This window comes from Biomphalaria glabrata, chromosome 14 (genome assembly GCF_947242115.1).
Source record: "Biomphalaria glabrata chromosome 14, xgBioGlab47.1, whole genome shotgun sequence".
Taxonomy (NCBI): domain Eukaryota; kingdom Metazoa; phylum Mollusca; class Gastropoda; family Planorbidae; genus Biomphalaria; species Biomphalaria glabrata.
Genome location: NC_074724.1, coordinates 15406571 through 15421251, shown reverse-complemented (window position 1 = coordinate 15421251; position 14681 = coordinate 15406571). Strand labels below are relative to the sequence as shown.

At 32.2% G+C, this 14681-nt stretch overlaps 1 protein-coding gene across 2 annotated transcripts in view; it reads left to right on the top strand.

The window, feature by feature from the left end:
- Positions 1 to 14681, top strand: part of LOC129922875 (uncharacterized) — a 27562-nt gene extending 12881 nt beyond the window's left edge. The window contains exons 9-13 of one of the 2 annotated variants that reach the window (XM_056010847.1): positions 80 to 112; positions 6936 to 6986; positions 8783 to 8815; positions 12712 to 12735; positions 14062 to 14681. In XM_056010847.1, the coding sequence (XP_055866822.1) occupies positions 80 to 112; positions 6936 to 6986; positions 8783 to 8815; positions 12712 to 12735; position 14062 (142 nt within the window). In that variant the 3' untranslated portion in view covers positions 14063 to 14681. Of the gene's footprint in view, positions 1 to 79; positions 113 to 6935; positions 6987 to 8782; positions 8816 to 12711; positions 13885 to 14061 lie in introns of those variants that run through there. The other variant, XM_056010846.1, reaches the window with a different exon arrangement.

Below are 14681 nucleotides of genomic sequence, written 5' to 3'. Positions count from 1 at the left end.
TATATATTTATTTATTTATTTATATTTCACTAATGATTGAACTATGATATATATTTCTAATTATGTTTTTTTTTTCTAGTAATCAGGCAAGGATGTTTGAATCGCACATCAGGTAGTTACAAGATATTTGATTATTCTTTAAAATAGTAATATATAAATGGGAAAAAAAAGAAAAACTAATTAGATGTCCAAATGCAAATCAAATAAAGGGGGGATACTGTAGGGGTGACTGTAAGGGGATGGAGGGAGAATCACAAAGATTGTTTACAAAATTATTGGCTTAAAAATATATAGAAATGAAATTATTTATACTAGTCAACCGGCGGAGTAGCATACGTTGCTATTTTGCAGGGCCGGCCATAAGCCACAGCAACCTATCCGACCGCAGTGGGCTCCACACTTATATAGGACCAGCACTAATTCTATGTGTAAATTATTAAATTAAACCATTTTATAACTTATAACAGTTTTCTCGCGGCCGCATGATTTTCCAGGAGCTCCCGGAAATCTCCTTAAATTGCAAAGTATATGAAATAGTCATGGAAATCTACGGAAATTATTAAAATCTTTTGAAAACTCATTAAATACATAGACAAAAATTGTCATTTTAGGGTGTCATTCTATATGAAAAACACCTATCCTACGGGCGATAAATAAAAAAGGCATTATGCTTTAGCCGTAATTGTGTAATCTGGTGAAAGAAGCTTCTAGCGCCTCAAACTAATGAAGAATTACTTTAGTTCAACAATTCTCGTAGATAAAATGAAACATTCATTAATTGTTGCTATTGAGCGTTATCTATGTATGAAATAAAATTTTCATGATACACTGTAAGACTTCGCTAAACGCAAGGCTCGTAAAGTTCGTGGGATAACTCTATCCGCAGAAATAAAAGATTGATTTTTCCTTTACTTCTTCTTCTCGTCCAAACTCTTGAGCGAAGAAGAGAATTATATATAGAGATTCATAGGAACCCACTTTCATAGGACCCGCAAGGTTCGTAAAGTAATTCTGTACTTAGTTAAGAATGGATAAAATGCATAGACGAATTTACTTTGTAATACAAAATCTTAAATTTCACTTATTGTCCGCTTTCCTACCCAAACTTGGCCCCGCGAAATCCATTTCCCATAGGGCCCCACAATGGTTAAGTACGCCCTGCTATTTACATATATATATATACATAGTAGATTGCTTAATCTCTTTCCATGACTTCTAAGTCACAATGGTTAAGTTCGGCGCTGCTGTTTTGTGTTTGTAAAATGTTTGACAATGTTTCGAATGTTCCGTCAGAGTTAAAGATAGTTTACTTCCTAGTCCAAACCTTCCGCAGGACAAAGGGGGATGGAAGCGGGCAGGGTTTGATAAATTTAAACGACAGTCCAGCTCTTAGGCAGCCATCCGTAGTGTGAACACTACTCTTGTGTTTTCTCGTGGACTATCCGCAGAAATAAGATAGTGATTTTTCATTTACTTCTTGTTTAAACTTTTGAGGGAAGAAGAGAATTATATGTATATATATAGATTTTAAACAATTATTTATTATTTGGTAAAGTTAAAGAGGGGGAGGGGTGTTTATTTCATTGATTATATTCTCCAGTCACCCGACAATAATCCTTCTGGTGGGGGAGGGGTAATTTTTGTGCAAAAAAAAAGTTTATGAACAAAATTTAAATTAGTCAAATAATTATATAATATATTCTACTTTTACTATTATAACCTATTTTTCAATTAGCGCCCACTCTCAGGTATTTTGGCCAATCTGTGCGGTGGGTTCGGGGAGAGGGGAGGAATGTGTTGACTAATGTCGCATTTATACTTTCTTTCAAATACAGCATAAAGTATACTCCATTAAGCAAGTATATACTTGTAATCATTTCTTGGTATTTTTTCAGTATAATAAATACAGTGAATATATACATGTTTTTTATCACTGTATATATTTATGCACCCACCCCAAAATATGCTATATTGATGTTTTAATACAGTTGTATATTATCATCAATATTATGTTGTTGTTAAAGGGTTGGACCGTGGGAGGGGTAATAGATATAATCCCTCCTCCCCCGACAGGTCTTTCCTAAGAAGGGTCAGATGTACTTTGGTAGAGAAATTCGTAAATCTATTAAGCAAAAAGTCACTTATAAAAGTTAAACATGCTATGTTATCCTATATATTATCTTTTTATATCAAAGTCAACTCCCCCCCCCGGGTAATGTCAAATGTCATTATTACATTAGTCATAAAAGTAAAATTAACAGAGAACAAGTATCTGAATAATTATATATATATATATATATATATATATATATATATATATATATATATATATATATATATATATGTGTGTGTGTTAGGAGTGCACCGGATAGTACTGTTTGATATTCGGCCAGAGCCGGATATGACTGGATAGTAAAATTTGATATTCGGCCGGAGCCGGATGCGAATGCATACATGAACAGCTCCTTTTACTGAAGTTTTGCAAATCTTCTTTATAACATACCTATATTAATATTATTTGTTTTTTTTATTTACTTTCTTGCTTTAAACCCTTTTACTGATTAATAAATTAAAATCAACAGCATTTTTTAACAAATATGCTTATCATAAACTAATCTTTGTAACATGAGATGGTGTGTGTGTATGTATGAGGCCACCAATAGTAAAGTAGTATGTGGGATGACCCATGTAGAATATATAAACGTATATATAACTAATGTAAATCTTTCAAAGGTAAAGTACAATCTTTGTTTTATAGTGTAAATCTCTCTTACATACAATCTAGGTTGTAAAGTGGGTAGATGTTTGTGTTCATGTATTTGACACCATCAACTTGTCATTAGGCTTGTGTTTTAAAGGCCACATACCGCTTCTGGTTTGTACCTAATACAGATAGTGGCTAAGTATATATCTTAAGTAACACAAGTAATAACGAGGAGTTACTTGACACTCCTAAATTATTATTAAGAATATTGTTATTCAATCAAGACACACATAACACAAGTGTAAGATTTGCCTGGTCTACCATGTGACATTACTATTTTACAAACATTTCAAACTGCTTTAGAGTTGTTCATTGTTTTGACATTAAAGTTGTGCCATATAAGTGATGACTTTTTATCAGCCATTTTATTGCTGTCCAATTTACTAAAGGCCCTTACAAGCCACTTTTACAACCGTGGCTTGTATAACAAAATACTTGTAGGGGTGTGCCCTGTAGTTCTGCGCCCTAACTGACATTTCTCTCCAAGTAAACAAACTTAGTATCATCAACTAGTGACCTCTGGACAGTGTCAATAAATCTTAACAATTTGCGTTAATCCATTCTGCGTTAAGAATGGTCATTGTCTATCAATACATTAAGCGTCACGGATTAAGCAAGTAAGAAGTTGGGGTGGTGAGTCTCTTGAGCCCTCCCCTTAAAGATACCTCTGGTCAGTGTCTTAAATGCTAATATATACAGATCCTTTCTATTTGTATCTACATTAAAATTAGTTCCTAGCTTACTAAGCTATTAAATATAATAATTATTAATAATATACTCTTGGTCTTAGGGTTGAAAAAAGCACTCTTGTAGGTTTTATGTCCAACCTCATAATTGACATTTGTCTCCAAGTTAGCAGTCTTGATAACAGCGTAGATGTTTGGCTTGTAGTCAAGTTCCCTAATTGAGACTCAAAGTAAACAAAGTTATAACCCTGTCAAATGTGTAAAAGGTATGACTTGTGGTCCAGAACGTTGATTGACAACTTATCTCATAATAAACAAACTCATACCAGATTAACCTTATAGAGGTATGACTTGTAGTCCAGCCCCCTAATACAAATTCTTCTCCAAGTAAACAAACTCAGTTCCCTCATAAGATGTGACCTCTAGACAGTGTCAACACATTGACATCTGGCTTAATGTGATCAGCTGTCTATCTATGAACTCAATCTTATGGACTAAACAAACGAAAGGATGTGGGGGCTGCTCATCTCTATTCCTGGAGATATACCCGCACATCTAGACAGATTATCAGCGTGACGTAGTTAAGGAATATTACTTGGTTACTAGAACAGGGGTCGGCAAACTTTTGAGTCGGAAGAGCCAAAAATTCAAATTTTTTAAAGAGCCACAAACGTTTTTTCTTGCCAATTATAAATAGTACAGACACAATTATTTTTTTTAATGAAAAAAATCGAATGCATTTATACGTTTTTTTTCCACAACAAATCAAATAATGTATATATGACATTATTAGATACTTATTTTTTTTATTTCGGTGACAATTAAAGCAGTTAAACATTTACTTACAACACTGTACTTTAATAACAAACAATTGAGCTAACAAATTCAATGGGAGTGTTGGCTTTGCATGGTTTTAGAAAGTTTGGATACATTTGGCTCATACGGCAACTTGTTTTTTTTAGTTTCAAACATAACTCTAAATTTTCATTTGTTAGTTGACTTCTTACTTTACTTTAATTATACTCATGCAAGAATACGCATGTCGATCCAAAAATAGCACTCCAAATGTTAACTTCTTCACCTCACAGTAGCAATATGGAAGATTATTCCATGCGCCGAATCAACTTGTGCATTCCTTTTAAAGAAGTCCACTTTTGTTGCAGTACCTACATTTCTGGACCTCCAGCACTTCAACTTGCTTTTCAACTCTGTAAATATTCCACCCCACAAAGCTTTACTTTTTAAATCGATCAATTGCATTTCTAGAGATTTAGTTTCAATTCCTAATGGATCAACGTGGATTTCGTTACTATTTGTGATGGTGTACTAGGAATGCTAGAATGGTTTTGTTAGTTTTAACTGCTCAATTATGTCAAGAAATTAATCTTTGATTTGTTTCTAACTGTGCTGAAGTATTTTGTGTCAAATGTTGCACTGCTTTAGACATTTAAAATGAAGTAATTGACCGCTCTGAATATCTTCTGCAAAAAGAATGTATTTTCTTCAAAACAAACCTATTCTTTCACCAAAACATAGGTTGTGTTTCCCTTTCCTTGCAGTTTTAGATTCAGCTCATTTAATTTCTCTGTTATATCAACCATAAATAAAATTTTTGCATCATTTGTCATTCGGTGTGATTAATGCCTTTTTTTCAATTAGGAATGTATTTATTTCATTCAAGCACAAAGCAAAACGTTTCACCTTACCTTTGGAAAGTCATAGCACTTTTTGGAAAGAAGGAGGTCGGAATATTGTGTCTCCATTTCGTTTAAGTGGTAGAGTGACAAGATGCTGTTTATAATTATTGATTACCCAATTCATGACCTCACCTATTTCGGCCGGAATCGTTTTGGGCACAAAGCGCTTCTTGGTGCATTATTCAGTGAAACATAAGAATTTCTTGGTTTATTTATTTTGCTTCGACGAATCGTTGTTGTCCTTTTATTTTTTCCAGACATACTTCTGGCTCTATCAGTTGCTATTGAAATGATTTCATTTAACTCGTTCTTATTGTTTTCAAGGTATTTTTGCTCGACATTCGCTCTATCGGTAGCAATCCTAGAAGTTGTTCTTTTGGACTTTAGGAGGGCATATACCTGACGAAATGGGCAACTTGTGCCGTGTCTTTATGTCGCAAGACTCATTTATAGCAAGTGATAAGACAGAAAAAAAAAGTATGTCTTGTACTGTTTTTGCTGATAGTGGCAAATCTTTGATTCTTTTCAAGATTTCTGGTTTGTTTTTGAAATCACGAAACAGTTCTTCAGATGCACGTAGGAAGCAGTCTTTGACATACTCATCATCTGTAAATGGTTCGCCTTTTTGTGCAATTACTAGTGGTGCGCAAAGCTTGCCAGATTAACATTACTTGTAGATTGCTTCTAACTTTGAGAAGATAATTTGCTTGAAACAACAAACTACATGGCACTACAATAACAAACTATACGCCACAGCTAAAGAGAGTGGTGAAGATGCCAATTCTTCTTGCGTCAAAGAGAATTAAAACCTACATAGAAACATCTGACGACGGCGTTATTTGAGAGCTTCCAACGGACTGACAACAGTGAAGACGCGTTTAATGGGGGAGGGGTGTGGTAAAAGCGAGTACAAATGACTGAGAAATTGAATCAGTACCTAATCCTCATTAAACGATTCAGAACTATTTCAAAAAAATGTTTCGATAAAATAAATAATATTTGTGTATGGAAGTCAAGAGCCGCAGCTTCACATATAACGAGCCGCATGTGGCTCGCGATCCGCAGGTTGCCGACCCCGGTACTAGATCACTTAGAGGTCAAGACAAGCTTTTAAAATATGCCAGACATCGCTGCTACGTATGTAATGCGAATTTATAATGTAAAGTTTTATTTCAATTTAGATTAACACGCCTTGACTTTGTACTAAAAGATTTTTGGTGCATAGTCATAGTTTTAAAAACAAATTCTTTTATTTGAAACAAAAACGTTAATGTATTTCAGAACTGACATTATTGAATCATGTCCACTTTATGAATATTGGTATATTTTTTATTGACGTGGAGATTTAGTTTAAACTTCTTGTTGGACATCGTTTATCAGCGTGGACTACCTTTATATTGTTTGCCTTTTGCCTGTGTTGTTTTGATATTTAAGTGTCACCTCCGTTTGGCGTATCTGGAAATAACTTAGCGCGGAGGCGCCTAACAATATTAATAGAAATATAGGTACTACGCTGTAGTTTTTACTATCCGGTTTACTATCCTGTAGTGATATTCGACCGGAGCCGAATATTGCCGAATAGTTAAAAAATGCTGAATATTCGGCTGAGAACGGAGCGACTATCCGGTGCACCCCTAATATATATATATATATATATATATATATATATATATATATATATATATATATATATATATAGAGAGAGAGAGAGAGAGAGAGAGAGAGATAGATATAGATAGATAGGTAGAGATAGATAGATAGATAGAGTTTATATTTTATCTATTTAAGGAATGCTGAGGTTACAGATGACAGGAATTCGACTAATTCACAAAATATGTTGTAAGTTTATTAAAATTTGTATTGCATATCTCCTACTAAAAACATAGAATAGCGTTTACTTGTTTTTATTACAAAACGGACAAGACCTTGCTAAAAAAAAAGCTTAATTGCTTAGAATATTAAAAACTACAAATGTGCTTACTTTTTACTATGTTTTATTCATGAAACATAAATATTGTAATGTTTCTATAAGTGCAAGGCACACATATCTCTGTATGATTTGTTTGAAGAAAGCAATTTAAAATTACCTTTCTTACTCGTGTTGAGTTGGTGGGGTATGTGTACATAAGAGGTTCTCAACCTGTGGTTCGCGACCCCACCTGGGGAGTCGAATGACGATTTCCCAGGGGTCGCCTAAGACCGTCGGAAAACGTTGACTTTTTTGTCTTTGACATTGTACAAAAGTTTTCATAGTTCCCAACTTTTTTTTACTATTAATATTGGTCATTCGAAAAAATATATTGCAAACAGCAGAATTATTGCAAACATGTAAATTAACATTAGTGTAAATTACTGTCTATCAAACGGCGTAACGAAGCGCAACATAACACCAGTTATAGCTCTTATTTCTATGGTGAAATTATACATAGTATGTTATTGAAGGTAAGCATAAAAGTTTCATTATGAAGCAGCCCATTAAAATGAATTTGGAAATAAAGATAAGAAAATGTAATTGCGATAGTATATGATTTAATTGCATTTCTAGAGTTGAAGCAGAAATAGAAAGGCCACAATGAGTTATTTGTAACGAAGTTGTAGTATCTATCTTAAAAGCTGAAACGTTATGTTAATATAAAACCTCTGAGCTTTGCTAACAAGAAAATACAGTATTTCAGATGTAAAGTTGACAGTCAAGAAAACCAGCATATAATAATGGCAATTTAAAAGACGTTTTTCTTATTTTCCAAACTTCTTGAAACGACTACTACAGCACTTGATGTATTGGACAAAATTTTTTCATTTCTGGAAGTATAGATTTGCTTAAAAAAATATTTTTAGCCTCTGCAAAGATGCTTCTCCAAGTGTACTAGGTAATTCAGAATGAGTCGTCAAAAGTTGTCGGAACTCAACTCACTATACCATTCATTGACTAATTTTTGTAATTTTTAAAAGATAATTAAAAGACGTTATTAATTAAAAGACGATATTAGCGTTTTAAATTGTGTTAAATTAATTGAATTTAACAAACAGACTGTAAAGAGTTGTAAAAGGTTCTGCAATCTCACAATGAAGTTAGTTGGTCATGAGGCAAAGTTCTAAAACAACTTTTTTTTTAAATCTTCGTATTTAAGTAGAAAACTAAACACGCTTGGAAGCGCTTTTTAGCAATAAAAGTAAACTACAAAAGAAATACCCTTTGGCATTATATCTTTGTCCTCTTAATTTCAAAAACATAGCTTCGCAAAATTGTTTCAACTTTGTATATAAAGAAAAAAAAAATTGATGCACAAATGCCATTCGTTTTGATCTTGATCTGGTGAAATAGAAACAAGCTTGACCTTGGCTTTTTTCACAAAATGTAGGGTACAGTTGCCTGGAATTGTTTAACATACTCCGTAACGCTTTTCAAATCATCACGATATAAGGCCTCCGGCTTTGGCTAATGATGTATGATATTCAAAATATGGTTACATTTGTTAACGTTAGTAGACAGCTGCAAAAGAGGATCGCGGAACCAAAAAGGTTGAGAACCGCTGGTGTACATGAATACTTAACGTTTTAAGTTTATTAAAAAATTATTTTAATGATTATATTAAAATATTTATGTGTAAATTAAAGGGTTTATTTTTTTCCAGTAATCAGGCAAGGATGTTTGAATCGGACATTAGGTAAGTTACAAGATATTTGATTATTCTTGAAAATACTGATATATAAATGAAAAAAAAATATTATCCTTAATAAGAGGCTGCTAATAAAACGGTATTCAAAGTTCTTGAAAAACAATATACTTCAATTGCATTAAATATGAAGGGAAGAAAAATAAACATTTATGCATTAAGACCTTCGGTTTAGTATTTTTCATGATATAAAAAAAGAGACCTAACTTTCGCACCAACCCCTAAATATCCTATATTGATATTTTAATACAGTTGTTTATTATATCATGTTGTCGTTACGGTTTGGATCGTGGGAGAGCTGATAGGTATAATGCTTCCCCAACGACTTGTCTTTCCCTGGGAGGGTCATACATATTTTAATAGAGAAATATGTACATTTTGTTAGCAAAAAGTCACTTAAAAAGTTATATATGCAGTATTATCCTTTATACTAACTTTTCATATTGATCGCCCCTCCCCCCTTTTACTTTTAAAAGACAAATGCAATAGTTACATTAGTAATAAAAATGAAATTGACAGAGAAAACGTATTTTTTTAATTGTTGCAATTTTACCAATACCACCCCTTTCAATGAAATGACTTTCAAAAGCGACAGTGCTTACGTAATTTCCCATGTTCTAAAATATTTATGCGCTATATTTACAATATAGATCTATATTCTAGTAGTAGATTTATACAGATTCTATAGTTATAGTAATAAGTATTTGATTCAAATTCGACTTGAATATATATGATTAGCATTGGCCTCCTTCAGTCGTAGAACGACTATCGTTCATCTCGAGCACTTATTCATATGGCTGTGTAGCCCTAAATATAGCAGAAATATAATCTAAGATATTTATAATTTACTCTAACTTTAGGCAGTCTAGATATAGTCTTAGATTTAGTCTTGATAGTAGACTAAATTTAAGTCTCGAATACTATTTTTGGTATTGGCTTTGAAAAGTTGATCTTTTTGTAGAAGTATATTCAATATTGTATAGATAGTAGATAAAAAAAAAACTTCAATTATTAGTTTTAAAAAATATTGCTAGTTCTCTTCTTTTTTATTATTATTAAATTTATATAGCATAAATTAAAACGATAAACCTGTAATTTAAGTAACCTATCATAATTGTGTCATATTTTAAATCTGCATCTAAATAACAATTTAATTTTCAGTTTAATTACATTAACTATAATGCTAAAAAAATAAAAAAAAATAAAATAAAATGCATACACATTTATTGAGTCTAGATTTAATGTCATTATAGTTCTAAATTACAGAGATAGATCACGATACGATAGAGTTTTATAATCTATATTAGATCTAATAAATCCTATCTTTTGCCTTCACTAGTTACTAGATATCATGTAGATCTAAATGTAAATCTAATGTAGAAAAGATTCTAATTTATAGATATATCCAGCTAAAGAGTACAACTAGAATGTAGATCTAGATCTAGAAGAAATATGAGGCAGTAGATCTGGATCTAGATTAAGTTTACAAGTTTTCAAATAAGTCAGTATATCTACAGATCAAGATCTTCTTAAATATAGATCTAGTCTAGAATCCTTTCCTTATTAAATTCTATTATTTTTTTAGAAACCAATTAGCTAGAGATATTGTCGTGAAAAAATTGTCTTGGAATGATTACCAAACCTTCTTTATCTCAATATTTTTTAAAAATACATTGCAGGATGCGCAGACAGGATGCGCAGACAGGATGCACAAATACCTAGTTTCAAGTTACTGTACCTTTTAGTATAATTCCATGGTTATTTGTTTCATAGAAAGGGTAGAATGAAAGAAAAAAAGTATGAATAGAGAAAATGACGCGACAATTAAAAAAATAAATGGTAGAATTTAAGGAAAAATAACGAACTGTAAACATACGGCTAATAATGACAGTTCTTATGAATGTAGAGATTTAACTTTATGACATTTAACTTTTCCCTTTTTTATTATTACAATTCTTATTTGACATTCACTATCATCGTCGACTAACTTATATTGTCGACCTTCATCTTTGTTATTGGAGTTTGTTATTTGAGAGTTAACTCCGTTTCATTTGAAGATAATTTACTTCGGAACAAATTTAGCTCCAACCTTTTGGAGGACGACGAGGGATTGAAGCAGGCAGAGCATTAGATTTGGGCCCAAGTAATTTTTTTCCTAGTCGATTTTTCCCAACCTTTTCCGAATCTTTTTCTATTGAATAAAAAACTTGCTGTGATTGTTTAAACTGCTTGGCATACAGTAAATAAAGTACATAGGAATACTTTATTTATTATTACCTAACAACTTTAAAAAATACTTTTACAAGACTATGTGTGGCCGTATTATAAAAAATTATTTAATTAAATCTGATTTTTTTTTAAAGACAATTTTTCTTCTTTAAATTAGACTTTTAAAAGTGAGACGCCTCACTATTTCTACCTTTTTTTACGCTCGATAAAGTGTCGAATTTCCCCATGAAACTATTGCCATATTGCTGACCAAAACCACTTGCAAATCGAGAAATTTTGACTGAGGGGGTGATTTTGAATCTTAACCCTAACACACAGTAAACCCTAACCCTATGTTATCGCCCCCCAACTTACCAAAGCAGGCAATATACCAGAAAAAAAAAATATCAAAAATGGTTAAATTTTTTAAAAAGTAGATTTTATCATTTAGATATTTAACTAATTGTGTTCACAAACTGTTATTTCTACAAAAAAAAAAAAAAATAATAAAGAGACCGCCCTTCCGCCAATCCAAGGGCTACGATTGAAACAATTGCTGCTCCCTCAACACCTCACCAAATCGGCCAACATACTAGGGGCGACATACTCTAAAATTGGTTAAAATATAAATAATTAGTATATTTATAACGTAAGTAAAGAACTTGTATACAAATTTAATGAGTTTTCCACTAAAATTCGCCTCTACCGTCTCCCCCCATGTTTCGCCAGGGACAGAAACAGTCCTATTTTGTTCGCTGTCCATAGCTTTTTTTTTTATTTTTTATATATTTCCGCATTTTGAGGTGTTGGGCTTTATCTTTTAAGAAAACGTTCAGAGCGTTAATTACATCCACATAGAGAGGTGGGGATAATGTTTTTTAATTGCCCCTCCCGAGTAGTCATAAAGGACCGGTTCTCAACCTTTCTATCTCGGCGAACCCTTTAAAATAGAGAACACTATTCGGCAACCCAATAGTAAATTATTTCTTACATAATAATATTAATAATATGGAATAAAAAAAAACGATGGCGTGTTATTCATTATAAACAAAAAATATTTTGAATTAAGCCACCACGTAAATACATTGTTTCAAATAAAAGTATATCTAGGATACCGCATTACGTTAAGTTTCAATCATTCATCATTGTCTAATATTTAGCTACTCAAATAACAATTATTGTAACATAGTAGGAACTAATAAAAAAGTTTGTACAATGTTAAGTTTTGAACGTTAGAATAAACAAAAAGAAAATGTCCAAAGCTAATCGTCATTCAACCCCTAAGGGATCGAAACTCACATATTGATACACAATTCCATTAAGAATAACTTTCGTCACGTTCCCTGACCATCCCTTGAACATGATCAATCTAACGAAGGTTGCGTTGTCTTAGAATGGTGAAAATGCTGGGAAGACTATGTTGTAAGAGTATCTCAGTGTTACACATCTTTTATCTCATGTGATCTTCAGCATCCCCCAGAAGCAGCGAAAATGAAATGAATTTAATTGCTACCTTTTGCTACACATTTCTTAACTTTCTTCCCTACAGTAGCGTACTAAAACTATATGCAAATACAGGGCTAGAAATTAGAAGCAGAAATGTTTTAGTTTGTTTAAAAACAAGTGAAAGATCTATAAATGTTTGTACTATGTTTTTTTTTTTTTTTTTTTTTTTACAGATTACGACATCAGTCGAGCAGCTAGTAAGTCACAATACTGTTGGAAGAAATGTACTCCTGCGCATTAGAAACATGTTGAACTCATTCATACAATTAATAATTGGCAAAAGTATTGTATTTCCTTGATGAAAATGTAAACTTGGGAATCCAGACTTCTTTTTTTTTAGGATTCAAATAATTATTTAGAAAATGAAGGTGTATTCCTTTTTGTTATACTTGTGAAATATTTAGGATTGAATCCAAGTATTTTTTTTACATGACAAGAAAAAAATATATTTATACTATTGTTACGTATTTCTGAATCTTCTGGCTAAATATACTAGTAGGCACACAAATAAAAAAAACTGCAAAGAAAGAACTTGACGACTCAAATTTCAGATTCGTATAACTTTATTGACTATTAACTCTAACAATTCGTCACTGTAACATGTAGCGTAGAAGACTGTACAATATCTTTCAGTTTATAATTAGCTATACTTTGTTGCAATTCATCTCTTCACTTCGTTGCAATTCATCTCTTCTCAACTTGCATCGAGCAGTATTCCACAGAACAGACCAACGACACACTTCCCAGTGTCGCTCCAGGTCTCCCAAAGCTGTACCAAGTCGTACTCAAGTGTACCGAATCAGAGTGTCTTAAATCGACTGTATCGACTGTAACGGCTCAAGTCCACTGTAGTTCGCTGTATAGACTTTAACGACAGTAGTCCACTACAGTTAACTCTACCCTAGTTAACTTGCATCGAGTCGTACACATTTCTCTTCCACTGTCTCGCACAGTAGACAACAGTAACAAAGACTGTACCGACGCGATTCTACCCACGACTCCATACGACTGACTTTTTACATTAACTCTCTGTCTTATATAGAGTCCCTAATCGCTCCTCCAAAGTTGCACAAACACTGCTAGTATCTTCTGGAACAACACGTGAAGAAACGTCACATCCTGTCTTTATTTTTACATGTAGATTCCAGAGAACACCTGCTGCAGTGTCATCAAGTCGGGGTCACACGTACTGACCTCTATCTGTCACTGTTCATTAGTAACTGCCCCCTTCTTAGATCTGTTCGTCCCCTGGAACAAAAACGTGAGGACAGAAAAAAATTCTAAAAACTGATAATATCCAAAGTATACTTATTGGTAGAATATTTAGCTACTATTAAAATACACGATATATATATATATATATATATATATATATATATATATATATATATATATATATATATATATATATATATATATATATATATATATATATATATATATATATATATATATATATATATAATATTGTAATAATATAATTGTAACAAGTATTGTTTATAAAAAACATTTTCCTTTTTTAGGCTTATTTGTTACTAAAAATGGGATGAAACCAACGAAACTCGCCTTTGATTTCGTGAAGATCCGAAAACCTAGCTTACCAGCTATACATATCCTTATGAACATCTAGTTTGATACATATAATTTTTTTTTTTAGTTTTTAAAGTTTTACCTGTATATAGTATTGTCACTATGTGCATTGTCTTTATGTGTATGTGTTTTTTTATGCATGTATAGAGTTATTCCATTTGGAAAGAAAGTTTATATCAGTGTGTTATCTGTGTTATGTGAGAGGCACTACAACCTATTTTGTTTGTTCCCTTATGGATTAAAAAAAGAATACCGCATTCCTTAGCCTTCAAAAAACAAATAAACAGAGAGAGAGAATTAACGAATGAATTAGTGAAGGAAAGAATGAATGAAAGAATGGAGGAAAAATTGTAATTAATGTTGACATTGTTTATGTGTATGTGTTTGTTATTAGTATCTAGAGTAGTTTCCTTAGGTAAAAAAAAGTTTATATCAGTGTTGTGTGTAACCTGTGTTATGTGAGAGTGTGTGATTAAAGAGTATGATGATTTCAGCATCTAGTGTTGGCGTCGCTTTTTGAATTCAGTGTTTTTTATTACTGTATTATTAACCT